We start from the raw sequence: 25,525 nt of genomic DNA, 5'->3' as shown, positions 1-25,525 counted from the left end.
ACAGTACAGTACTGTATGTGCTAAAAAGCACACCAAAAATCAAAGTCACTGAAAGTGTCTTCACAGTACTTCTTTCTGTGTCTCTGCGTCTCTCCACGATCTTCCTACAGGAAGTCACGACCACGTGACAGCCTGAAATTAGCATAAAAATGGCCGCGGCTCCTGTTCGTGACCCGAAGCGGAGTTCGTGAACCGGAGCAGATTTTTATGAACTTTTCTGTTCGTGAACCGAGTTGTTCGTGAACCGAGTTGTTCGTGAACCGAGGTATCACTGTATAGCTCTTTTTCAGAAGCGACATGGCCACAAATTATAGCTCAATGAAATAGCAAAACAACATTCCTGCGGAGGGAGCTGGTAGGAACGTTGGGTTGCTCGGTCAATGGCCAGGGTCAACGGCGGCGTGGTGTATTCCGCAAATATGCCCGACTGTGAGGGCGGGCACAAGCCGGCGTGAGTAGGTTTAAAGGTTGAGTTTAATAAGGGCACCACGGGGTGACCAGCCCCTCCCCACCCAGCCCCACCCCTCCCACCCCCCACCCAGCCCCACCCAGCCCCTCCCCACCCTCCCCACTCAGCCCCTCCCCACCCTCCCCTCCCCACCCAGCCCCACCCTCCCGACCCAGCCCCTCCCCACCCTCCCCTCCCCACCCAGCCCCTCTTTCCCCACACAGCCCCTCCCTGCACGACGGACGGACGGACACAATAATCCCCTGTGGGCTGGTGTAACCAGGAGGTTCCTACCAGTATTATGTGGAAATGTATAGCAGCCAAATACTCTAAACGCACGTTGATTCTAAATGTGGGGGATGAAAACCGGAGGACCCGGAGAAAAATCCAGACGGACACGGGGCGAACATGCAAACTCAAAATATACAGCAGCAGGCGTCAGGTTCGGGATCGAACCCACGATTTCCTGTATACCAGGCGAGGTAGTTAACATCTCCTAGCCACCGCAGCTCTGTCCGTTTGTCTCTCCGTCTGTCTGTAACACGAGGGGGGGGGGGGGGCACAATAACTGTTGTAAAGTTGGTCCCAAACGAATAAAACGTGAGTGGAAAGTCAAGTCGCCCGGGAGGGACGCACATCCTATTGATTGGTTGATCAAAGTGTTTCCAAGGACCGGCGCAAATATCTAACGTTTGCACGTCTGCAAACAATTATTTTCCGTGACAGTTACCCGTTTGGTTTTCATTCTGCAAATTTTATATTTCTGAGGACAAGCGAATGCTCAGAGCGAGCCTGATATTAATCCATGCATTTGCATTTTCTAGTTTCCTCTTTTTCTGTTTCAATTAGCCCCACTTCTGCTTGTTGCAGTAACCTATTCCGTACCGAACTAATACATTCTAAGGTCGTACTCATTGCACACAAACTGCCTGCCACAAATGAACCGCAATCCCTTACTGATCTAGTCAAGGAGCATAAAACCATCACGCGAACTCCGGTCATCCTCGCAGCGGTTTTTGGCTGGCCATCGAACAAAGACGGCTGCTGCATCGCGCGCTTTCAGATGCGCTTTTGAAGCCGTCTGGAACGCTCTTCCTTGCGATGTTAGGATACCACCGGAGCTATGCACTTTTAAATCTCGACTGTAAACTAATTTCTTTAGAACTGTTTTTCATTTTCAGTTGTTGTTACTCCGCACCTCCGATTAGCACGGTTGGCAATGTACAGCGCGAAAGAAGTTCAACGTACGTACCACTTAGCACAGGATTTACGTGAATAGCAAATACTCCATTGTGATTCTCACGTTCGACGCGATATCAATAGCGTTAAAAATAAAAATCGATTTTAAACAACAATTAAATGTACCGTTCGCCTTTCGGTGTTTCTCTGGTCTGACACTGGTGAGACCAGGCCCTTAAAGAAGGCTGTCTCTGGTGTAGGCGAATCAGTTGCAAAGACATTGCAAATATGACATATATTTTGATTTAGAGCTTTCGTGACTGCAGGGATTCATATTCTTGGTTCTTTCGGTAAAGTCACGTAGAAGGGAAATAATAAAATAATATAAATATAAAACAATATGTTTTATATTTATATTACAAAACAATGTTTTATATTTATATATATTTTATTTTATCATTTCCCTTCTACGTGACTTTACCGAAAGAACCAGTAATATTACATATATTATGTTATCAGAGCATGTTTGTTGGCACGGTTACCGCAAGTACCGTGTGTGGTTAATGCACTACTTGATTCCTTGCAAAAGGTTTCTATTTGGTGTCTTGACACATCCTCTTTTATTGCCTGAACAGGGTTAAAGCCTTTTCTTATTTTTTCATATGACAACGAAATCGTCATTTTTGATAACCCTCGGCGCCTGAGGTTTTCCAATCTCTGCTTTGAAAACCCAGGGTGCTCGTTCGCAGAAGTCGCCCACGGGGCGGTCAGAAGTCGCCCAACGCTCGTGTTCATTACACGCCTGCTCGACCGGCGCGGTGAAGTGTGCTCAACAGAGATGTTTTTATTTTCGTACGATTGTTAGCGCAGCGGCCTCAATCACGGGAGGCTGTGGGGGATTTTGGAGAGACCTTGCATCGATATGGCCGATGTAGTGTCGCCAAGAGATGCCATTGCCCGAAACAACGACTCTTGTATATTTTGTTGTTGTTTATGCTTGCGCACCAAGCACTTGTGCGTGCGTGCGTGCGTGCACACGTCCCTTCGAGCTTCGTAACGTGTGTTCGTTCACCTGGCACTTGAACGTTGCTGCTGCTGCATGAAGCGTGTTGACACGCCGATATTTGTCTTACGCGTGTCACTCCCTGCGTGTGTCATTGAGTGCGTGCCTCTGTGTGTGTGGATCTGTGTGTTTGGAGCAGTGGTGTAGTGGTTAGCGCGCTGCGCTATGAACCTGGCAACCCGGGTTCGATTCCCTTTTCACGGCCAACACCGGTGACGATCATTTGAACCAGTCCCAGGCCTCCCCTAGGTCTACTCAGCCTCAAATGAGTACCTGGTGTGATGTGTAAACATCGCCACTGGGGAGACAAAGGCGGTCAGGTGTGGTGTTGGCCACCCACCCCCTCGTGTGCCGTGCCCATCTTCATAGGTGCTCGCTAACAGCACTTGCCCCTACAGTATGTTAAGGCTACACGGGGGACCTTGGTGTTTGTGTCATTGTGTGTGTGTGTGTGCGCGTGGGGTGGCACAGGGGAAGGTGCACTTCACTTTGAACTTAGAGACACGAGCTCAATCCTTGGCCATAACTTTCATATTTTTCTCACCTTGGTTGATGAAATAATCCCAGTGGTGTCGCACGTACCCGGACAAACGTAACTTTTTTTTTAATCCACTCTGGGATGACGATGATGCATTCAGTTGCACTAACGTGTGCAACCGGTGACTTGCTCCACATATAATCCATGCTATTTAAAGCCACGTGGTAATTACCTTTGAAGTGACACCCGGTTCGTATTATTTTTGAGGATTTCAAAATGTTTCACTCGGCTCGCCACATTTGTGTAACTGCCCGAAAGTTTAGCTTCACCTTGGGTCCGAGCGTGGTTTGTGTTCACGTGTGCGTCTGTGCCCGCTCGCTCGCCCCTCTCGCCCGTGTGTTTGCGGTGCTCACTCACGCGCGTTAGCTGTAGTGCAGAGGTCAGCGCACTGTGCTTGTAACCCGGTGACCCGAGTTCGGTTCCCGCTCACGGCCAATAGCAGTGCGGAGTATTTGAGCCAGTCGTGGGCCTCCTCTCCTCGGTACGCTCAGCCTTGAATGAGTAGCTGAAGAGGGGGTTGGCGACCGAAATAACAAAAAGAGCCATTTTCTTTCGGATTCGGTGAAAAACTCCACATTTCAAGAGCCGCCAATGCACGCTCGTATACGTACGTACACGCGTGTATACCTTACTTCTGAAAGCAGTCCAGAGCTTCAGGTTGCCGACCCCTGGGGTAGCTGGTGTCGTGTGTGTACAAACATCTGGATCGAGAACGCATTCCTTTAGAACGAATTTTTGTGTTTAGTTTGTTGTCCTTCCCCCGCACCTACGTACGGCGCGAAAGGAGTTCAACAGCATACGTACGCAACAGCACTGGCGAGACAAAGATGTCCCGGGTCGTGGCGCTGGCCACCCGCGGCCTCGTGCGTCGTGACGGCCTTCACAGGTGACGCTCGTTAGCCGCACTTGCCCCAACAGCTCTGCATGTCTATATGGGGGATCTTTGTCTTGGGTGGCGCAGGGACACGGCGCTGCCGATGGACGTGGCTCGCCAGCGCGAGATGAAGTGGCTGGAGATGCTGCAGCACTGGGACAGGTGGATGCCCAAGCGATACCAGAAGGTGAGTGAGCAGAGAGGCCGGGCGGCTGGGTTTGCGTTTGCCTTAGGGGTTAGGGTTAAAGGTCAGATTGGGGTTAAAGGTTTTGGTTACAGGTTAAGGTTTAAGCTACGGTTAGTGATTCTAGATTTGAAGCTTTCGTGACTGCAACGATTCATATTCTTAGGTTTTTTCGGTAAAGTCACGTAGGTAAAAAATTTAAATTAATAAAAGTAAAATAAAAATAAAATAAAAATCACGACGTTTCGGAGGCAACACAAGCTTCCGTCTTCAGGTGGAACCGTCACAGCACGATAGCTGAATCAAGTGAGAGAAATTCCAAGAACACAGTATTTGTATATATACTGGTTGAGGGTGGGAGGAGCCAAGGTAGGCCCTGAATATTATTTTTGTGAGGTTCGGTGCGGCTGAAGCACGCTGTTAGGAATGAGCCTTTGTTGTGTAAACTAGGTGTGGATGATGTAAAGGTGCGTGTAAAAGGGACTGAGCGGTTAGTGTTCGGGGTCGAGTTGGCTGTTTTAGACACTTGGGTTACAGTTTGGCTGGGCCACCAAAAAGGTTTTTGGAGGCCCGGGGCAAAATGCCGGACGAAGCCTCTTCCTCCTCCTCAAGTGCCCCACCTGAAAACTGCCCCCCCCACCTCCCCGCCCCCCCCACCACCTTCTCAACGGCCCTGTGGTTTTGTCTATGGTTAAGGGTACAGTTCGTGTTTAGGTTGAAGTTCGTTTTACCTGTTAAGAGGCTTGGGTTATAGTTATGGTTGGGTTTAAGTTACCATTACGGCTAGAGTTGGAACAAGGGGATAGGTTTTTAGGTTCGCGCTAAGGCTAGACCTGAACGTTGGGGGTTGAATTTATTGGTTTGGGTTGGTTAGGGTTAAGGTTTAGATCCCAATATCATGCTTGGGTTAGAGTGAGGACAAGGGATAGGTTTGCGGTTAGAGCTAGGGCTAGAATTAGCGTGAGGGCTTTAACGTGAGGGCCAGTTTTAAGTTGACATCTGAAAGAAAGCTACCAAATTCCTGGGAGGCTCAACCGGGACACATCTTGACCGTGTAGTCCCTCCGTCCGTCAGCCGGAATACCGCTGGGACTGTCCCGGCCACGGCAGGATGCTCTGGGTCACCTTGGCTACGTGACCTTTAGGTTTGAGGGTCGTGGACCTCGATTTTTGAAGGGGTGCACGTTTGGGGCGAATGGGCCGAGTGGGAAGGCCCGGGGGGCGGGAGGGGGTCACGAAGAAGTGAAACCGGTCGGGCGAGCACCGGGAAAGAAAGTAACTCGCGGGAAAAAAGACGAGATCAGCGGCTGTGAGGCTGCGTGTAGGTGCTCGTGCGCGCGTGCATATACAGTGCGCGTGTTCACATACACCGCGAGCTCACATACCTGACCTCAAATAGGGCATTGTCTCTTTTAGAGGCCCGAGGAAATACACTCAGAGGGGCGAAAGCTCCGCTTGTTTGTTTGTTGTTCACACGGTCGGTCAGTCCGGGAGGAAGTCTCAGGACCCGGCAGCGTTTCAGCAGAGAGAGAGTCGAGCTGTGTTGGTGATAACGATGCCTTTTATTTACCCCGAGGGGAGCTGCGGGGCACCAGTTGGCGCACTGCGCTGTGACCCAGCGCTACCCGAGGTCAATTTCCAGCCACGGCTAACATCGGCGGCGAGTGATACCAGAATCCGTCTGACCATCCCGAACCCCTCCCAACAACCGCCCCCACAAACCCCCCACCACCTCCTCCAACCCACCGCTCCCCTTCATCATCTTGCACCGACCGGCGTGGGGAAGTATGGCCAAACGGCTCCCGGGATGGGCATGACGTGTGGGTAAATAATTATTGTTATCATCATTATTATACTTTTTCAGAGTGGGGTTTCTGCTACATTGGGATGTTTTAGCCAGATCCAATTCACGACTATTTGGCTTTATATTATTAGAGGAAACTGCAGGAGCTGGAGAGAAAATCCACGTTGCGTACAAGGAAGTTGGGGATGGGGTGGGGTGTGGCGACACTCGATGTTCCACACAGATAGATTCAAGAATCCATTGTTGTGCCGCCCATCTCGTCACCACCTCGCAGTCCAAGCCCACAACAGCTGGTATTCAAAGGCGACCCCCCCCCCCTCGTCCAAGTAACTAACCAGGCCCAAGCTTGCTTCACATCTGAGATTCACAAGATCGGGTGGATTCAGGGTGATTTGGTCACAGTAATAATCCAGGACTGCCGGTGTATAGTTAAGCACACATACAAGCAGAAATCCATTCTGTGCTTCCGCATGTAAACAATACATTTGTTTTAGTCCCTCGGTCTGTTGGCTTTTCCAGACCAATAATATCCAGCGGCATTTGTTTAAGCAAGCAAACCCTGAAACCGGGTGTATAGTCAGTGGATGGTCTCGGCTCGGGCACATTTTAGAAGCCATATGAAACCAAGTTGCATCGTAATAAGCTCGTAAAGAATGCGAGTGCTGCTAAGGAACTTTATTTTGTGGTTAATTTACTTTTCCGACGTTTGGTCCTGGGCGTTCCTGTGACGGCTGACATGGGGCGCTCGCTGCACCGAAACATTCCACCGCGGGTGCCACCATGACCCCCACCTCCACCCGCCCACCCGTCCCCCGCCCTCCGGCACGTGCGGCCACAGATATCCATGGCACGGCGGAGCCCGTGGTTCAAAAATATTCCGCTGGAAAATGTGCACTCCCACGCGTAAAAAAACGACGGGGGCCATGCGAAACCCCACCGCTGCGGCTGCGACATTTTGACGGAATATTTTTCCCGGTTACATCTCAGGCCGCGTGGCGTGCGCGCGCACTGGCAGAGGAACACGGGCAAAAAGGAGGTGTGGCCGAGGTTGCCATGACCGTGCCCAGAGACACCGAGCCAACGCCGCGGAGATCCCGGATTTAAAACATTTTGGTTTTAACCGTCCGTGATGAAAAAAAAACGGGTTCTCACGTGTAGGCGGAGAGTTGGTTTTGCCGGTCTTCAAGCCCTGGCCAACAACGTGCGCATTAGGGAGGCTTCGGTCTCAGTTACATGCAGTGATTCATTGCCAGCCCTAAGAATGAAAAACATTTCGCGTGCACATGACAGTTACATTCTTTACAGGGCGCTGTCAGGTGTTGCCGCCAGAGTGTGGATGAAGTCGCCGCTGTTGATGCGAGTGTCGCGAGTTGTTCTGTGACGTCGTCTTCAGGAGGGCTATTTCTTCCGACACGAAGGTGGTGGTGGTGGTGGTGGTGGGTGCGGCAAGCTGCGAGAGCTGCGAATGGAAACGTCTTCATCCTGTGACGTGACGTGACCTTGATCGGGCAAATTTAATCGGGGGGGGGGTGGGGTATGGGGGTAGGTGAAAAAAAACCCAGATGAACAATATCAGCTGCAAATAGGCATAGGTGGGAAAGAATGAGTACAACAAAGGCACCAACAAAGCACAGAGGTGCAGCATGCTGACACCCCCTGCTCTCTGCCGCCCTGGCGTCGCGTGCTTCGTACGACACGTCCAGTAAAGTCGCCCCTCGCGCTTCACGTTTACGAGAGAAACGTCTTCGTCGCACTCGGGACGTTTCGCGTGCAGGCGTAGCCGGGCGTCTGGCCGTGTCACCTAAGCTTGTGGGTTTATATTCTTTTCCTCTTTTTTTTCTTTTTCTGAGCGCCGCCGTGACATCACGAAGGTGCCACCAGACCTGCCGGACGGGATAACCCAACGGCAAAAGAATCGCGCGCCCCCCCCCCCCCGCCACTGTACGGGCGAGTGGATTATAAAAAAAATGTTTACGTACGTCACGGTCCGATACCGGGGCGCTTTAGGCCACGGGGGAACGGGGCGCCTCTCACGCGACGCTGAGGCCGCGCACGAGCCGGCCCCGGCGAGGCTCGGGAGTCGCCGGCGTTGGGTTTTTTCACCACTTGACGTACGCACGCAACGAACGAGTTGAGACGCGCGTCAACTGACGTCGCACGCAAGGACGAGAATGATCAACCTCAGCCCCGGCCTTGTTTGGTTCCGTGTCGCGACTTCTACGTGGCTCGGCTGGACTAATGGCCGGTGGGGGGAAAACCACCTGTGCCGTGTGGGCTCCTCCACGTTGCCTCGGCTCGGATGTGCCTGGATACCGAACCACTGATCCGGCAAAAACCTCTGGTCCTGAAGAAAGGGGGGCCTGGTGCTCCCATGGAATTGATGGCAACGCGCTCACAGTCTGCGAGCGAGCGCCGAGCGAGCGTTTCAGGAATGCGCAAAACAATAAATCCTTTTTCAGGACGGCTCGCAGCACTGCTGGAAGGAACTTATTAATTTAAATAAAATAAAAACCACACCTCTGCTCGACCATTAAACACGTGGTGTAAGGTGACAGAGGTCAGCCTCGTGTCTCGGTTTATGAAGCTGTGAGGCACGTGCCTCAAGGTTATGATTGCACAAGGGGGCAATTTTGGGACGGTTGTGCACACACGAGCGACGCATCTGCGCCGAGCGACTCTGGACACTTGAACGGAGGAGCTCCGTCGAGGCAACAAAATAACGCGGCACGCCAACCATTTCCGCTGATGGTTGCCCCAATATTGTGCTTGCGTATCGAGGCCTAAGGGGGGGGGGGGGGGGGGTAGGACGGCGTGCCGGGCAGACAGAGGCCGCTTGTTAGCAGCAGAAAAAGATCCTGGCACACGCGCTCAGAAGGAGGAGAAGCGCCCCGACTCGCATCCTTGCGTTGTTCCCAGCACATGTTGCAGCTTAACGGTAACGTGAACCGGGCGCGAAGCTTATGGGAAACACCTGCCTCCGTTAATCCCGTCAACAGGGCTCTCCCAGCTGCCCGGCCAGCCCGGTCCCCCCCCCCCCCCCCCTGCTGCCCCCCACGATCGCCTGGCGAAGTCCCGGGGAATTCTCACTGTGCTCCATTCCCGGCAGAAATGCCGACAGATCGGAGAGACGAGAGACGAGAGAACGAGAGCCCGATGATCGAACTTGCGCCTTCACCATCGATCCGAACCCTGCCTGCGCGAGCCGGTTCCGTCCGACATTTCCGCGCCACGAGATATCCTCGTGAAATTCGATGTCGGCTGGTGGGCGGGTGGGCGGGCGGGCGCGGGAGGGCGGCACGCGCCCCAAACGGTGTGGAGCAGCAGCCGCAGCAGCAGCGGCGGCGACGAGGCTGCGACGTCAACTTTACGGCGTCCCGACTGGCACGTGACCCTACCTCCCTCCCTCCCTCCCGAGCACACTTTCTCATTCCTCGCTCTCAACAACCGCTGTCAGTTTGCTGCAGCCAGGAGGCAGGCCCACCCCCCCCCCCCCCCCCGTGATCTCCTCCTCATCCATCTCCGCCCGCCAAGGTCAAGAGGTCGTCGTGGAAAAATGCCGCCGATGTCGACCGCACCTAGCTAGCGCAGACTAAAGTCGGCGTGCGACCTCCGACGTCTCCCCTTACAGTGTCCCGGCATCAGGCCTCAGGTATTCGCCCTTGTGGAGAGACCTCCTGGGGTGCCACTCCAATGCTCGTCTCGATACCCCTTGCCCTCCTCCATGCTGCACACAGATCCCCACGCCCGTTGAAGCCGTTGTGCAGAATATTCTCCTGGCATGTTCTGCAGCAACCCCCCCGTCGTTGAACGCGGCAGTAGTCGATGCGTTCGTGAAAAGTGCCGCGTGGAGACAAAAACCGCGTTAAGCGAGGAATCGCTGTTTTACTGAAGCGCATTTGCACGGGACAAAGAACTGAGATGGGGGAACTCCGTCGCGCACTGGAGCATTCCGTGTACTGTACCGCTGTACCGCTCAGCCGAGCAGCTCGAGAAAATAGTTCGTCGTCGACGCGCGTACCGCGTTGTGTCAAAAGTGTTTCCAAACAGAACCGCCTTATCAAGAAAACGCGTTGCAGTGCAAACACGCGTGTTGCGTGCATATGTATGCATGTTGAACTTCTTTGGCAACCTTGCTAATCGGAGGTGCTTACCCCTCCTCACACAGGCCTCCCCGATGAATCGCGACGAGCGTTGTGCACGACGTGCGTTTGACCGCGCGCCCCGTCACCGTCTGTGCGTCTCACGCGTTTGTCTCGCGTGCAGGTGAAACTCCGCTGTCGCAAGGGGATCCCTCCGTCGCTGCGTGCGAGGGCCTGGCAGTACCTCTCCGGCGGGCGCGCGCGCCTGGCGCTCAACAAGGGAAAGTTTGATGTACGTTGCACACACACGAGCACGCGCGCACATTGACCGAGATCTCGTGCACTCTTGGAGAATGCGCCGTTAGCGAGCACCTGTTAAGGGCGGCACTGCGCACAAGGTGGTGACGTCGCCAGCACCGTGCCCGGCCGCCTTTGTCTTCCCAGTGCCGATGTTTACACACCGCACCAAGTACTAAATTTAAGGCTGGGTCGACGTAGGGGAGGCCCACTACCAGCTCATACATTCACCGCCGATGTTGGCCGCGGCCAGGAATCAAACGCGGGTTGCTAGGTTCGTAGGGCAATGCACCGAACACTACGCTACCACTCGCCACACCCAAGCACAACAACCATTCGCCTCTCTCCAATGCGTGTGCTACCCTCTACCCAACACCTTCCCCCCCCCCCCCCCCCCGCTGTCCACGCAGGAGCTGGACCAGCAGGAAGCTGACCCCAAGTGGGTGGACACGATCGAGAAGGACCTGCACCGCCAGTTCCCCTTCCACGAGATGTTCGCCGCCAGGGGCGGTCACGGGTGAGTCTGACGCAAGCGTGAAAAGCAGCGCCAACGAGCGGCAACGCACACGAGCAAAAATAAAAATGGGGATCGACGGCGCGCGCCGGTGGGGCAATGCCGAGCCCTTTGCGTTGCGATCGTTATGCCCTACGAGTGCTCCGTGGTGAGCGGGTGTCATCGACGCCTTCGCTTTACCCCGGTTTCTCACCGCCAATGTCACCTGCTCGCAGCCGCTGTCAATAGCGAGCGGGTGGCACGGGCAGCGTGGTGGGTAAATTAAAATGTCTACGCGCTGGCGGCAGTGGCGGCGCTAGGGGTGTTGCGCTTCACGCGCAATACGCGGCAATGCGCCGGTCGCACCGCAGTTGAACTGCAATGAACCCCCGCGCGTGAAAGGGGTCCTCCTCCGTCGACGAGATGAAGTGGCGCGAGCGATCCAGATCCACCCCTTGCGCTGCTGGCGCTGGACATTCACCGCCGTCGATGATTAACTCCGGTGGTCAATGATTCCACAGCACGGATCGAAGGGGGCCCGTGAGCACAGTGTGTGTGTGTGCGTGCAGCAGGTGTGGTGCTGGCCATTAACAGCACTCGCCCCAGTAGCCTGTGTAGGCTACCTGAGAAATCTTTGTCTTTGTATGCGTACGGTGGTGCAATAATTACCCACCGACCTGGGTTTGATTCCCAGCCACGGCTAACATCGTTGGGCATGGTGATATCTGAACCGGTTCTGCGCCTATCCCCAGTTCGACTCGGCCTTACATGAGCTACCGTCCACAGCGCGTAAACACACAAGCACTCGGGAGAGAAAGCGGCTGGGGCGCATTGCTCGTCGCCACACAGCGGCCCCTCTTGCACGAACAGCACTTGGCCCCCCGAACTCGCCTGCAAAGTAACGACCTTTGCGAACGTCACCTCTTAAAAATAAAACACAGGGCCCCACGCGAGTATGGAGTCCCCGCGGTGGAATCCCGCTCGTAAAAAAAACACGCGAAAGTTCCGCCCCCTGAGTGACTGTGACAGCGCGGCTCGTGAAAGAGTCCGACCGCGGTGCGCGGAGGTGGCGGCGATAAAAAAAAAATACAGACCAAGCGGCCGTTCCAGCGAGCTGCGGCACACGCGGCTATTTACACCGCGGTCACTGAACCACCCCCCCCCACCGCCCCCGCTCACGAGTGAGCCGCCGGCGTTTGCCCGATCGCGTTTATTTATTTGTTTATTACGAGCTCGCTGCCGAGACGTGGGCTCAGCCAGTGCGATGGAGTGACGCGACGGTCGGTCGTCTGTGGGTCTACGGCGGCGCCGTTCGTGATCCTCCTTGTTTACCCCAGGGGGGGGGGAGGTGACGTTGAGTCCCGGAGATTTTTCAGGAGGAGGGGGCCCCTGCTCCGTTGGGATGTTTAGCCAACACCAGTTACGTCGCTAATGTGTTCAGCTCTATTATATTGCCAGGTAAGGCCCACTGCGCTACGTAGTTCCGTTTCAGAAGCGACCTCTTTATAAGTGATGGCTCAACGAAGTCACACTCTTGCACTTGAGGACTATATCCTTTGCTCTCGAGTTCTCAGCAGGTTCAACAAAAATTAACTTGAGACAGTGCTGATAAAAGCAACACACGCTTGCATTACACTGGTGGGTGGAGAAGGCAAAAGGTCAACTTCTGAAACGAGCACGCTCATTCGCATATATAAGCACAGCTGTCCCTGGCTCCCAAGTGGTGTGCTTATATCCAGCTCCTACCACTGGGTCGCGATGACCGATGCCGGCGATGATTATTACGTGCGGCTCTCTGACGTTCCTGCGACGACGAAGGGCAAAGATGACGGTGGTGGTGGTGATGATGGTGACGGTTAGAGCCACGGCCACCCCGCGTGACAATGGCCATGGTGATGTGGTGACGATGGCTCGATGGCATTTTGTTTTTAATTGAACAGTCGTCCCGCCCCGGCTAACGAGGCTCAAAAGTCGAAAACCCAGTCTCCCAGGGGTTTCTCTGGTGAAACAGATGTCGTCTGACAGCAACATGAAAACGACATTCCCGCTGTGTGTCGTTTCTGAATACAAACGCATCTCAAGATAATGCTCAAGAGAGGGCCCATGAGCTGGTAAACTATTTTTTTAAATGATTTTACCAGGTAAGGCCCACTGAGCTGTATAGCTCAACTAAAGTGGCTTCTCATCATGCTGAAAATGTATAGCAAATAAATACTCTAAACGCGTGACGTTGATTCTAAATGTGGAGGGATACACCGTAGGACCCAGAGAAAATTCCACGCAACTACGGGGAGAATATGCAAACTCAAAATATGCAGCAGGCGTCAGGGTCGGGATCAAACCCACGACCTTCCTGTATACCAGGCGAGGTAGGTAGCATCTCGCCACCGTAGCGCCCCTTAATAAATGATATTAAAAAACGATTGTGTTGAAAGAGACCCTTGCCTTTTTATCTAGCATAGCTTTTATATGCTTCATAAAACCAAATTTGCGGTTGTATGACTACAATGATTATAATTGGGGGGGAGGGGGGGGGGATGGGTGGTGCAGTGGTAACACTCGCGCCTTTCCAGCAAGAGGAACCTGGGTTCCATTCCCGACTCGGCCCCCTTTTTTTTCTGCGCAAAGTTTTGTGTTTGTGTTCTTTCTCCCTGTCGTGCATGGGTTTCTTTCGGATTTGCTGGTTTTTTCCCATCATGGTTGTTCGCCAAACATCCCAATGTTGCAGGACCCTGATTTTAAAAAATCAAGCGTATCCGGACTCGGTGGGGCTTTCCTCGTTAAATAAGTAATTGTCGTTATTATAACGACGATGAAAATGTGGGCGACTATGATGATGATGATGACGATGATGAAAACAGTGCAGTAATGGTGATGCCATGATGATGACGACAATGATGATGATGATGACGAGTGCAGGCAGCAGGACCTGTTCCGCGTGCTCAAGGCCTACACCGTGTACTGCCCCGAGGAGGGCTACTGTCAGGCCCAGGCTCCCGTTGCTGCTGTGCTGCTCATGCACATGCCCGCCGAGGTCAGCACACGCACCCGGAGCTACAACCAAACAAACGGCGACCACCCCAACAACAACAGCAGCAACCACCTCAACAATGACAAACACCAAAACAACAACAAGCACTCAAACAACGACAACAAACACCCGAACCATAATTTTGCGGCAGACACGGCGGTGATCGTCTTTGGCAAGTGGTATTTTAATATAATAATAATAGCATGATTGGAGAGAGGGCTCTGTGATGATGATAATGATGCCGACGACGATAATACGAATGGCGATGTTTGTTTGTGTTTTCCCGCAGCAAGCATTCTGGTGCTTTGTTCAGATCTGCGAGAAATATCTTCCTGGGTACTACAGTCCCGGCCTGGTGAGTAGCTCAATCCAACAACAACAACAACAAAATCTCATCGAGTGAAATAATGAAATAGAAAATGATGGCGGCAGTGTGGAGCGCTGGTGTAACGCGGCGTGTGCCTACACAGCAAGAACGGCCTCGGTTGAATTCCCGGCAATGGGCGCCTCTCTGTGTGTGGAGTTTGTATGTTTCTCCCCCTCTGTTCTGCGTTGGGTTTCCACCACCCAGTTTCCTCCCATAAGCTAAAGACAAACACCGCAATGGGTATTGGCCCTTTGTCCTATTTTCTGGCAGAAGAAGAAAAAAAATTACCTGCAAATTACTCCACGGGGGAAAGGAAAACAAACAGAGAGCAGCAACTTGGAAAAACTGCACGTCCCACGAGGTTTGAGACTCGGCAAGACTTTCCTGGGTAAACTAGTGGAGTGATAATAATTATCACATCAGAATAAATACAACCAACCAAGTCGGGCTCAAAATATTTTTTGAGTGCAACTCAAAGCCGAGAACGGCGCTTATTTTTTTTTTGCCAAAATGTTTCCACGTCATTTGTTTACGCCGAGTCTCCAGGCTCTCAGGATTTCTGTGCGTTGGGATGTTTGGCAAATCCACCAGTTTTTTTTTCGTGCGGACGAACCGACGGAAACTGAAATGCCCAGAAATAAACCGACGAGTGTGAAGGGAGGACACTCGGTGATCGACACAGATGGGGTCTGGAAGCCGCTCGCTTGTTACTTCCATCTGCTGGCCACCGGCGGCCCAGCGTATCACAATTCTGCGTGATCCACCAACCCCCCCCCCACCCCCCCGGCCTCCACCGTGCTTGGCTCTTCGAGATACATTTTCCCGGAGGTTTTTTGTTCAATGGAAATAAGTGGGGTGGTAGTGGTGGTGGGTCGGTGTGGCTCGGGAGCGGTGAGATGTATGTGTGTTGAACTTCTTTTGCTAAATGGAGGTGTGGGGAAAGGACCGCGTACTAAGCACAAAAAGCAGTTCTAAAAAAATGAGTTTCAATCTAGATGATTTAAAAGTGCATAAGCTCCAGTGGCTTCCTAATATCGGAAGGAAGAGCGCTCCAGACGGCCGGTGGGGAGATGGGGCGTTTGGGCGGTGTGGAGCAAGAGCGGTGAGATAGTGGGTTGGTGGGAGCGGTGAGGAGGTGGGTAGATGGGGAGGTGGGAGCGGTGGGGGGAGTGGTGTGGCGGCGGGGGTTGTGTGGCTGCGGTGGCGGCGGTGGCGGCGGCGGTGCGGGCGCGTGTGAATGAGCGCCTGGCGACTCCCGCAACAACGTGACCGCCCGTGTTGGTCGTCGCGTCGGCAGGAGGGAGTGCAGCTGGACGGGGAGACTCTGTCGGCGGTGCTGAAGAAGTCGTGCACCCTGGCCTACCGCCACCTCAAGAAGCACAAGGTGGACCCCATCCTCTACATGACCGAGTGGTTCATGTGCGTCTTCTCCCGCACGCTGCCCTGGGCCTCCGTGCTCCGAGTCTGGGACATCTTCTTCTGCGAGGGTGAGGGTCTCCACACAACGCCGCCGCCGCCTTCACTGTTACGACCGCCACTACGGCTACCGTCGCGACCACCACCGCCATCGCTACGATCACAATACTGTTACTATTGCTGCCACCACAACCACTATAATTACCGTCGACACCACCACCATCGTCACCACCACCGCCACCACAATTATTATCACCAATATTGCCACCGGAGTAACCATCACCACCAACGCCACGACAGCCACCGTCATCACGGCTACCACAATCACCGCTGCCACGTACACCGCCGCCGCCACCACCATCACAATCGCCACCTCCACTGCCAGCACTTGCTTGCTTTGTGACGGAGCTATTTCCAATATATTTATAGATTTATTATACAAGACGAAAGGCACCAAAGCCGTAGCATGAACATCGAATGAAATGAAAAATGATTCCTGGAAATGCTAGGCCCGAGGATGGAAAATAATACCATCTCAAAGTTCGTCAGGTCACGTGTGGGGAGAAGTTTTTGGACGTAAGGATGTGGGCTGTATGCAGGCCACTTCTCTCCCACTGCCCCGTGTAACGTACCGCACTTGAACTTTGTGCGAGCGGCCTGCTCTCACCACCTGGCCAGAGTGTGGTTGTAAACAGCGGGTCCCGGGCACACCATCGTCGCGTCGATCGTCATCGATGCCTCGACGCCTCAGGGTTGCAGCGATGGGAGCCCAGCGGGTAGCTCGCTGTGATACGAATCCGGCGACGTGAGTTTGATTTCCGGCACACAGCTGACATCAGTGGCGAGCGATATCTGAATCGGTCTTGGGCACGCCGCCCCTCCCCCGTTCACCAACTCGCACTGACCAGCGTGGTGAAGTATGGTCAAACAACATCCCATTACTGACATGGCATGGGGAGGCCTGTATCCTGCAGTGGTTTGACAAAGGGCTTTAAATGATGATGATGATTTTAAATGTAATTAGTTTAGAAATAATTTATGTTTTCCAATTCGTATATACATATTTGCCATACTGGGGTTACTTGATCACTGTAGGAACTTGTGGCCCGTCCTTTCAGCACAAAGTTGGAAGAGAGAATTGATCCTTGAATTGCTTGATTGTTGAACTTCTTTCGCACTGTATGTAGCCAATCGTGCTAATCGGAAGAATTGAATGCATTGATGACTCGTTGAATACATTTCACCAGCATTCACTCAGAAATTATTCTGGCGATCCACACCGATGGATATTTCTGGTCAACATTGCAGGCCACTGGTACTGGTTTTTTTATTAACCATAACTGGCCGTTTAATTGCGAGAGGGTGAGAGAAATTTCTCCTGGAATTCCACGTTATTTCAAAACTGTCGTGAAAAAAAAACAGCTTTCAGCAGCGGCACCACCAAGTGCTCGCCCGCAACGAAAATATCGTTCAGAAAATGGCTGCGAAAAATTGGCTCGGCATCGTCGAGAAAAAAGAACGCCGCCACCTCGTGCCACCGTCGCTGCTGCAACCTCCACTCCTCTCCCCCACCGTGCCCCCCCGCCCCACCACTGCCCCCCCCCCCCAACGACGCAAGTCCCAGCAGCCCTTGGCAGGCAGCGGCGTTCACGCATCGGCAGAAACTGAACACGTCCACTCCATCTTTATTATTATTTTTCTCGCGTCAACACAAAACCTAAAAAAAAAATGCTATTTACTTAATCGGCGTGGAGTGCGACTCCAGGGGACTCAAGGGGAATGCACGCTCCGTGCAATTACGGCGAGATTGCATCTCCCGCGAGCTAGCAAACGAACAAGCGAGTGAGTGAGCACGCTCCGGGAGAGCGGGCGGGCGGGCGGCCGGGCGGTTTGGCCAGCGGGCGACAGGGCCACTGGCAGCAGGCCTAATTTTTCCGTAAACCGCCACGGGGAGGGGAGCTGTGCCAACCCCTGCCAAGTGTTCCGTTTGTACCCCGACCCAGATGCCTGAGACGGATTGAGAAACTTCCTCGGGGGAGGGAGGCAATTTTAATGATTTGAAGAGGTAGGGGGGGGGGAGGGAAGATCCCACCCCCCCCCTCCCCTTTGATCTGCCACTACTTGCCGGTGGTAGCGCTGCTGGGTTGCTGAGAGTGCTGATGGTGCTAATGGTGATAATACCCTTGGTGCTGCTGACGAAGATGCTGGTTCTGATGATGCAGCTGCTGTTGCGGATCCTAGTGTCGTTGCTGCTGATGCTGCTGCTGCGGTTGCTGGTGCCGATGTCATTAGAATAACCTTCGTCGAGGAATAATATTGCATTTCAAGCAAACTATTAAAAATGCATATCTTCCGTTGCTCAGCTCAGCCTGAAATGGAGTTTTCATGTTCTCGTGAACACAAGCCCACTTGGTTCAAATAATAACGGCGGCACTGCCCTTTATTTAACCGTGATGTTCGCTTTAACGGCGCTAAGTCGGCGGATGTCCATCGTCCCCTCGTAGTGATGATGTCACCTTTATTCTATTTAAGACCGGAAGCAAGGAAGACATCCTCACAATTGTGGCAGATTCGACAAATGTAGCCGGTTGTAATCTCCGGCGAAACGTCGCACTCCAAATTGTTAATGTCGTGGGTTTACTGTCCAACACACCGGTGTGCTGAAGTCGTAACTATAATTGGCACGTTTTCTTTACGTGACAAACATCACTAATCGGCTGTATCGAGTGGTGGTGGGATTAACGACACATTTACATTTACGTGGTCTAACCCAAAAAAAACCTTTATTATGGATAACATCGGTCGCGAAAGCCTACTTACGCATTAAACCGTCGGTCGCCCTCGTCTCGCCAGGCTTGAAGGTGGCGAGTTAACGACACATTACGAATAATATCGGTCGCGAAAGCCTACTCGCGCATTAAACCGTCGGTCCACCCTCGTCTCGCCAGGCGTGAAGGTGGTGTTCCGCGTGGCCATCTCCCTCGTGCGCAACACCATCGGCAGCTCGGACAAACTGCGCGATTGCCAGGGCCTCTACGAGACGATGGAGAAGCTGCGCAACATCCCCGCCGAGTACATGCACGAGGACAGGCTCATGCACGAGGTGACCACCCCATCCCCCCGCCAAACGAAACTAAACTGTTAAACTACAATTTAACATTTTTCCTTACCAGGTGAGGCCGACTGAGCTGTTTTCGCAAATTTTTTCAGAAGCGACCTGGCCATCGCAAACGATAGCCCAACGAAGCGGCTTGTCGCGTGGAAATTTATAGCAGCAGCAGCCAAATACTCTGAAACACGTGACGTTCATTCTAGACGTGGAGGGAAAACCCGGAGGACCCGGAGAAATATCCACGTGACCACGGGGAGAGAGAGAGACTCGCAAACTCCAAGTGCACAGCAGGCGTCAGGCCGGGGGGATTGAACCCACGACCTCTTGTAAACCAGGCGAGGGAGTTAACATCTCACCGCCGTGGCAAGCCATGGATCCGTACGGATCTTGTAACGCTTTCAAACATGCGTTTTGCCCCCCTCGGGAGTCATTCATTGGCGATAATTGTGACGGTAAAGTGCGCGTGTGCCAGGCTCACAGGAAGCGGTACGTCGGTAGGCCGCGATGGGACAACGGGTCTCGCATAGCGGATCTGCCCGGGCAAGGCGCGGGGGCTACCATTTTTGTCCATTATCCCACATAAATGAGAAATAGATGATTTTGACTAACGACTGACGTTTCATGTTTGGCAGGGCCACGTTACGACGCTCCATAAAGTCTCATTGTTATGAATATCAACGCTTTGGTCAATCTGGCTGTATTTCTCTGGGGTGCATCCCTAACAGCAGCATAGCTTTAGCCTAAAGTTGAGTCCGCATGGGATCATCTTCACGATCCCCCCCCCCCATCCTCCGTTTCAGACGGACGAACATACGGCCAGAGCCAACGCGTGATTAATAACTAATCTTTAGAAGGCGCCCTTAAACAGCGAATCTCAGAGCGAGTGCCGTGCATGTAAAGGAGGATTATAAGTGAAAAATAACAGGGGGAGAGAAAAAGACTTGAGGGACTAGATCGGGAACTCGAGAGAGAGAGAGGGAAGGACGTTTTCAACAGGTAGTTGGTGACTTCATCCGAGACTTTTAGAAGTTTGCATCGACTGCGAGTTCATGACCACCAAGGTGGGACAGGGAATCCCAGAGCCTGGGCGCTGTGTTGACAAATAAACCCGGTTGGGGACTCCGGGTTCGGAGCCTGGAGTGCGGTCACGTGGAGTTTAGGGGGGGTGGAGGGGCACTATGGCTGTGGATCTCAGAGACTTATCTCAGTGCAGGAATGTGTGGCTGAATCACCATCTGGATGTATGATGGAGTAAGCCCATTTAAAGCCTCGAACACAAGTCGGGGAATCTGAAACTCATGTAGTGTGTACGTTGAACCTCTTTCGCGCCGTACGTAGCCAACCGTGCTAATCGGAGCTTGCTTTCAACTCCACAATCCTCTCCGCTTGGCTTCCGAGATCTGACGAGTTGATTGGGTAACGGGGCAGACGCGTGCCTTTACACGAGTGCCCCCCGAACGCTGGAGAATGGTTGTAAAGAACGAGGTGGGAACGCCGGCGGTGGGGTCCGACCGGCGGTTCAAAGTTCAGACAGTACGTGGAGTGATAACGATTCGAAAGTGCACGGTGCCTTACACGGGGCGATTTCGCGTGAAACATAAACGGGGAGGTGGGGGGGGGAAACAATGAACACACGAGAATCAAAACAAAGGGTTACGGGGTTACGTAAAAAGTCGCGCAAATTGGACCAGCGGGCGCAATGGCGCGCAGATTATAGCGGAACCGAGAAGCTTTGATCAACGGCAGTGATCCACCTCGACCACCACAACAACCTCCACTTTGACGTTGATTGTCAATGTCAATATGTAAACGGCAGACAAGTGCTACGGATCTTCTTTTTTACTACACATAGTTGGAGGAGCACATACCAGGGGGGGGGCGGGTGGGGTGAGTACAAATGGGGCAGAGTACATGTGAGACGTTGCAATGATGCAAACAAATTTGTACAGGCAGCACACGAACAGGACAGTACGGATGGGAGACGCTACAAACGAGGCAGAACAGAATCGACGCTTAGATCATCTTAAAATCGTGACCCCTCCCCAAATCGTGACAATTTCTTGAACGGGCGGGTTCGGGGGAGAGTGCGGTGGAGTCTGTGTGGGGGGCGGGTAGAGGGTCAATTGTTCACGAGCCTAAACATCTGTAGCGTGTGCTGTGTTGGGAGTGTTGTGGTTTTGAATGGGGGTGTGTGGGGGGAGGGAGGTGGGGGGGGATCGTCTGGGATAAACATCCTCGCTCCTCCACGCGCGTTCGCCTAAAACTGGCAACCGAGAGAGGGCGACCCAAATCGCAGAACTTGGCTTCGAGTAACGCGTGTCAAAATCGGGGGGCCAAATTTTTTTTTTAAACGTTCCCAGATGTGAGCCTCGGGCCTCGCGAGCGTGTCGAGCGTTGACCGGGTCCACCGGCCGCCCACCGAACTTGCCAGCGGTCTTTGCCACGTTCATCGGAAAACATTTTTCATGTTTTCGAGGCGGCTAGGAGAGAAGAGAGTGGGAAGGGAGCGCGGTATTTTTCTCTTGGTCACCGTGCCGAGCTGAACAGCTTCTTCTCCTCCAACCCCGCCCCCCCCCTCCCTTCTCACGCCAACTCATCAGGTGCTGGAGTTGGAGGTGACAGAGAGCCAGATCGAGACGGAGCGTCAGAAGCAGATCGGCAAGTGGAAGGAGCAGAAGGGCAGCCTGTATCCGGCTTCGTCGGTGCACCGGCTGTACGGCACGCGCGCCGTGCACGACGACAGCAAGGGCGCGCCGGTGCCGGCTCCCTCCGACTTCACGCCGCCTTCGCCCTCCTCCACCGCGACGATCGCACGCGCTCCGCTGTCACCCACGGGCAGCATGGCGAGCATCAGGCCGGGCAAGGATGACACGAGGATGAAGAAGAAGGCCGACAAGGAGCGGGAGAGGCTGAGGAAGGAGGAGGAGAAGAACAGGGCCCTGGAGGAGAAGGAGAGGCTCAAGATGGAGAAGAAGAAAAAGAAACGGAGCGGCAGCGAGAAGGGTGACCGCTTGGCCAACGGCCACCAGGACTCGAAGAACGGGAAGGCCGAGGCGGATCTCGGCGAGGGCCACTCGCTCGCCGACCCCGACATGAACCCGGAAGTTAAGCGCTCGACTCTGAGCATCCTGTCCGAGCTGTCTCTGGAGGAGACGTATCTCTGATGGGTTGGGGACGGCCGTGCACATGCGCTAACGATTTCGAATTCACAGTTGGGTGGCAGGGGGGGGGGGGAGTTGGAAGGGAGTGGAGGGGGGGGAGGGTGGGTGAGAGGAGGAGGGGAGGAGGGAGAGTCGGAAATACAAATAATTCCTTGGTCGTTATGTAAAGTAAAATACAACACTGATTTTTTTTTTTGTATAAACCCATCAGGGCTGGACATTATGTTGAATTGCTGGGAGGGGTAGCGGGGGGGGGGGTATGGGATCCGGGCTGAGAGACGGCGAGAGAAAGGCATTTCACGGGATCGTGCGTGCCGTGGGATAGGACGGGAAGTTTTTCCGAATCCCAAACGCCGCCACGAGAAATGAGCGACCCCCTTTTGCCGACGGAATCCCGTCAGGGGGGCGGCGGTGCGAGCCGCTCCCGCACGGAGGCCACTCGCGAGTCCCGCTGCACTTTGTTTACCCGCCGTGTTTTGACCACTTGGGGTGGTTACCGAGAATCCCGATTTCGCGTGGCCCCCCCGGGGTCTTGCTTCCCTCTCCCTCGCGCTGTTCCACGCCGCGTCGTCGCACCGCAGGCGTTCGCGGGCGGGCGGGCGGGCGGGCAGGCAATCTCGTCGGCGAGCGACGAGATTGCCTGTGTGGGGGTGGGGGGGGGGGGAGCGTCTTCGACTGGAAAATGTAAACTTTTTAAAAGCGCGGCTGCTCGCACCTCCGGACGATGGAGCGTGCAGCCGCCGCCGCCGTCCGCGAGGGAAACGGAGAAGTCTTCCTCGGTCGTTCCTCCCCGCCGGCGTCCCAGTGCCGACGGAGAGAATCCGAATGCCGGAGCTTTGCGAGCGTGGGGGCCTCCACCTCCCCAAAAGCGGGGGATGCCTTCGCGCCACGGCGTCGGCCGCACGTCCGTTGGCTCTCGGTCGCGATGTTGGGCCGCCGCGGCTAAGCTCGACGTGCCGACTTTACGGACACGACTTCCACCCCCCCCATCTCTCCGCCTTCACAACTTCGTCTTCGAAATGTTCACGTTGCCCGTTTTGCCACACCCTTTTCCCCCTTTTTTTTTTGGTCATAATATCATGTTAACTGTTACAGTTCCGCAGCAGATTTGTATTAACTGATGTAAGCAATCGTGTAAAAGAATATAATACGACTACTTGCGGTATAGGAAATTGAATATAATTTAAGCAAATGTTGTTTTTGCACCGTAAAGGGCAAAAGAAAATCACGTTCAAGTTTACCGCATTCATGGTATTGAATTACGCGCGTATTGCCCTCGACGGCTAGATCACTAAACTGGGAAAATCGCTTTTAGTTAGACAAGACGCTAAACACACGCAAGCACGCACGTGCGCGCGTGCAGATGGACGGATGGACTCATCGAAACGTTTAACGCGTAGGGGGCCGGGCGCGACCGATGCGATGTCACGCGGTTGTGACGACGCAACAAGTTGGGGGGGCGAGGGGGCCGTGCTTTGAACCCCCTCCCCCAGTTCCCCCCCCCCCCCCCTCTCTGTACGTTTACACGAGGGACTTGGCGCTTACCACCCTTGACTCCGTCGTATCTCGGGCGTCACCGCTTCGGCTCAAGATCGCCCGCACATCGCCCCAGCCTGTCGCGGGGGTGCAGCATCTCTTCCGAAATTCTGAAATCGCACAGAACACTTCCATCGGTTGGCTCGATTGACCAACTTTTATAATCGAAAAGCGTAAGGCAATAATAATAATAATGATGATGTAGTGCGATGAGGAGGGGGGGGGGGGGGTTATATGTGTATTGTTTTGTTTCCTTTGTCGATGTACAATCACCGTAGAAGAGCAATGCGCCTCCCCAAGGAGCGCACCCCATGTCAAGGGGCGTTGATTGAAGCGTCTCCAATCACGAGCATTTGCTTCAGTCCGAGGCAAGAGGATTATAGGACCTGCAAATAAGGCACTTTTGTAAATTGTCAATGTGCAGTCGGAGTCAAGCTAACGATTAAAGTCGCATTCGTTGCATACGGGATTTGTTGTCCTCTCGTGCTGACGTTTTGTAATTTTTTTTTTTCGGGACGACTTCCATCTCCTTGAGTGCGAGAGACCCGGGGGGGGGGGGCGGTATCGACATCCACGTCGCCCGTCTCTCTCGCGCCAGAGGTCGCAAACGGGTTTTGATTCCTTACCCGTACCCATACCCGGCCGCACCAGGGTCGCAAACGGGTACCCGTACCCTACCCGATACCCATACCCTACCTGTACCCGGCTGGGTACGGGTAGGGTACGGGTATCGGGTACCTGATTGCGACCTCTGGGATGAAGCCATGTTGCAGGTGCGTGTGGGTTGATTCTAGGAACTTGAATTGTGAGAAGAGACAAGACGTTGGGAAATGAGTGACAAACGGTGACTCACCAGTGACTCACGGCCTACCCGTACCCGGCCGCACCAGGGTCGCAAACGGGTACCCGTACCCTACCCGATACCCGTACCCTACCCGTACCCTACCCGTACCCTACCCGTACCCGGCCGGCTACGGGTAGGGTACGGGTATCGGGTACCTGATTGCGACCTCTGGGATGAAGCCATGTTGCAGGCGCATGTGGGTTGATTCTAGGAACTTGAATTGTGAGAAGAGACAAGACGTTGGGAAATGAGTGACAAACGGTGACTCACCAATGACTCACGGCCTACCCGTACCCGGCCACACCAGGGTCGCAAACGGGTACCCGTACCCGGCTGGGTACGGGTAGCCGGGTATCGGGTAGGGTACGGGTATCGGGTACCCGGTTGCGACCTCTGTCTCACGCCCACAAAAAGCGGCACCGCCGCAAGCGACCGCCGAGATTGGATGAGGCAGGGCGCAGGGAGTCTGGGCAGGGCGCAGGGAGTCTGGGCAGGGCGCAGGGAGTCTGGGCAGGGCGCAGGGAGTCTGGGCAGGGCGCAGGGAGTCTGGGCAGGGCGCAGGGAGTCTGGGCAGGGCGCAGGGAGTCTGGGCAGGGCGCAGGGAGTCTGGGCAGGGCTCCGGCTGGGACTCCCCTCCGAACGCCCCGGACCGGTGCTCGTCATGGCCACTGGGAGCCCATGGTGGTGGCCTTCAGTGCGGTCCCTGATGATGTGACCCCCCCCGCCTCCCCCCAAAGACAACACACAGAATGAAGGCAACTCACCACCATCATCATCACCGTGCTGCTGTCACAACCCCCCCCCCCCCCCCCCTCAATGGTTTCAAATGTGTGGCGGCCCCTCTCACACACTGCTGGTGACTTCTTATCGGGCGAATGTGCCCACCACCACACCGCCCAACCCACACCTCGTGACAATGAGTGGAGGACCACTGCCCTCGACTCTTTCTCTCTCGCGACGTTCAGAGCCACCTGCTGGTCCCTGCAGGGTAACGCACAGCACGCACGGTAGTAGGTCAAGCCGTGCGTGGTCCACGTGTGCTCGACTATACCTGGCTGTCACATGCACAAGCCAGTGCCGGATTAAGCTCGTGCGTGGCC

General features: G+C 54.2%; 1 protein-coding gene across 1 annotated transcript in view; it reads left to right on the top strand.

Annotated features, from left to right (window-relative positions):
* TBC1D10A (TBC1 domain family member 10A) overlaps nucleotides 1-22,099 on the top strand; it is a 44,920-nt gene extending 22,821 nt beyond the window's left edge. Inside the window, exons 2-9 of the mRNA XM_078857524.1 lie at nucleotides 4,190-4,289; nucleotides 10,353-10,460; nucleotides 10,876-10,982; nucleotides 13,878-13,992; nucleotides 14,279-14,344; nucleotides 15,654-15,843; nucleotides 18,721-18,875; nucleotides 21,485-22,099. Coding sequence (XP_078713650.1) covers nucleotides 4,190-4,289; nucleotides 10,353-10,460; nucleotides 10,876-10,982; nucleotides 13,878-13,992; nucleotides 14,279-14,344; nucleotides 15,654-15,843; nucleotides 18,721-18,875; nucleotides 21,485-22,048 — 1,405 coding nt within the window. The 3' untranslated portion in view covers nucleotides 22,049-22,099. The remainder of the gene's footprint in view (nucleotides 1-4,189; nucleotides 4,290-10,352; nucleotides 10,461-10,875; nucleotides 10,983-13,877; nucleotides 13,993-14,278; nucleotides 14,345-15,653; nucleotides 15,844-18,720; nucleotides 18,876-21,484) is intronic.
* Nucleotides 22,100-25,525: the final 3,426 nt, after the last annotated feature.

This window comes from Lampetra fluviatilis, chromosome 6, assembly GCF_964198595.1.
Source record: "Lampetra fluviatilis chromosome 6, kcLamFluv1.1, whole genome shotgun sequence".
Classification (NCBI taxonomy): Eukaryota; Metazoa; Chordata; class Hyperoartia; order Petromyzontiformes; family Petromyzontidae; genus Lampetra; species Lampetra fluviatilis.
This window is presented reverse-complemented; position numbering and strand designations above follow the sequence as displayed.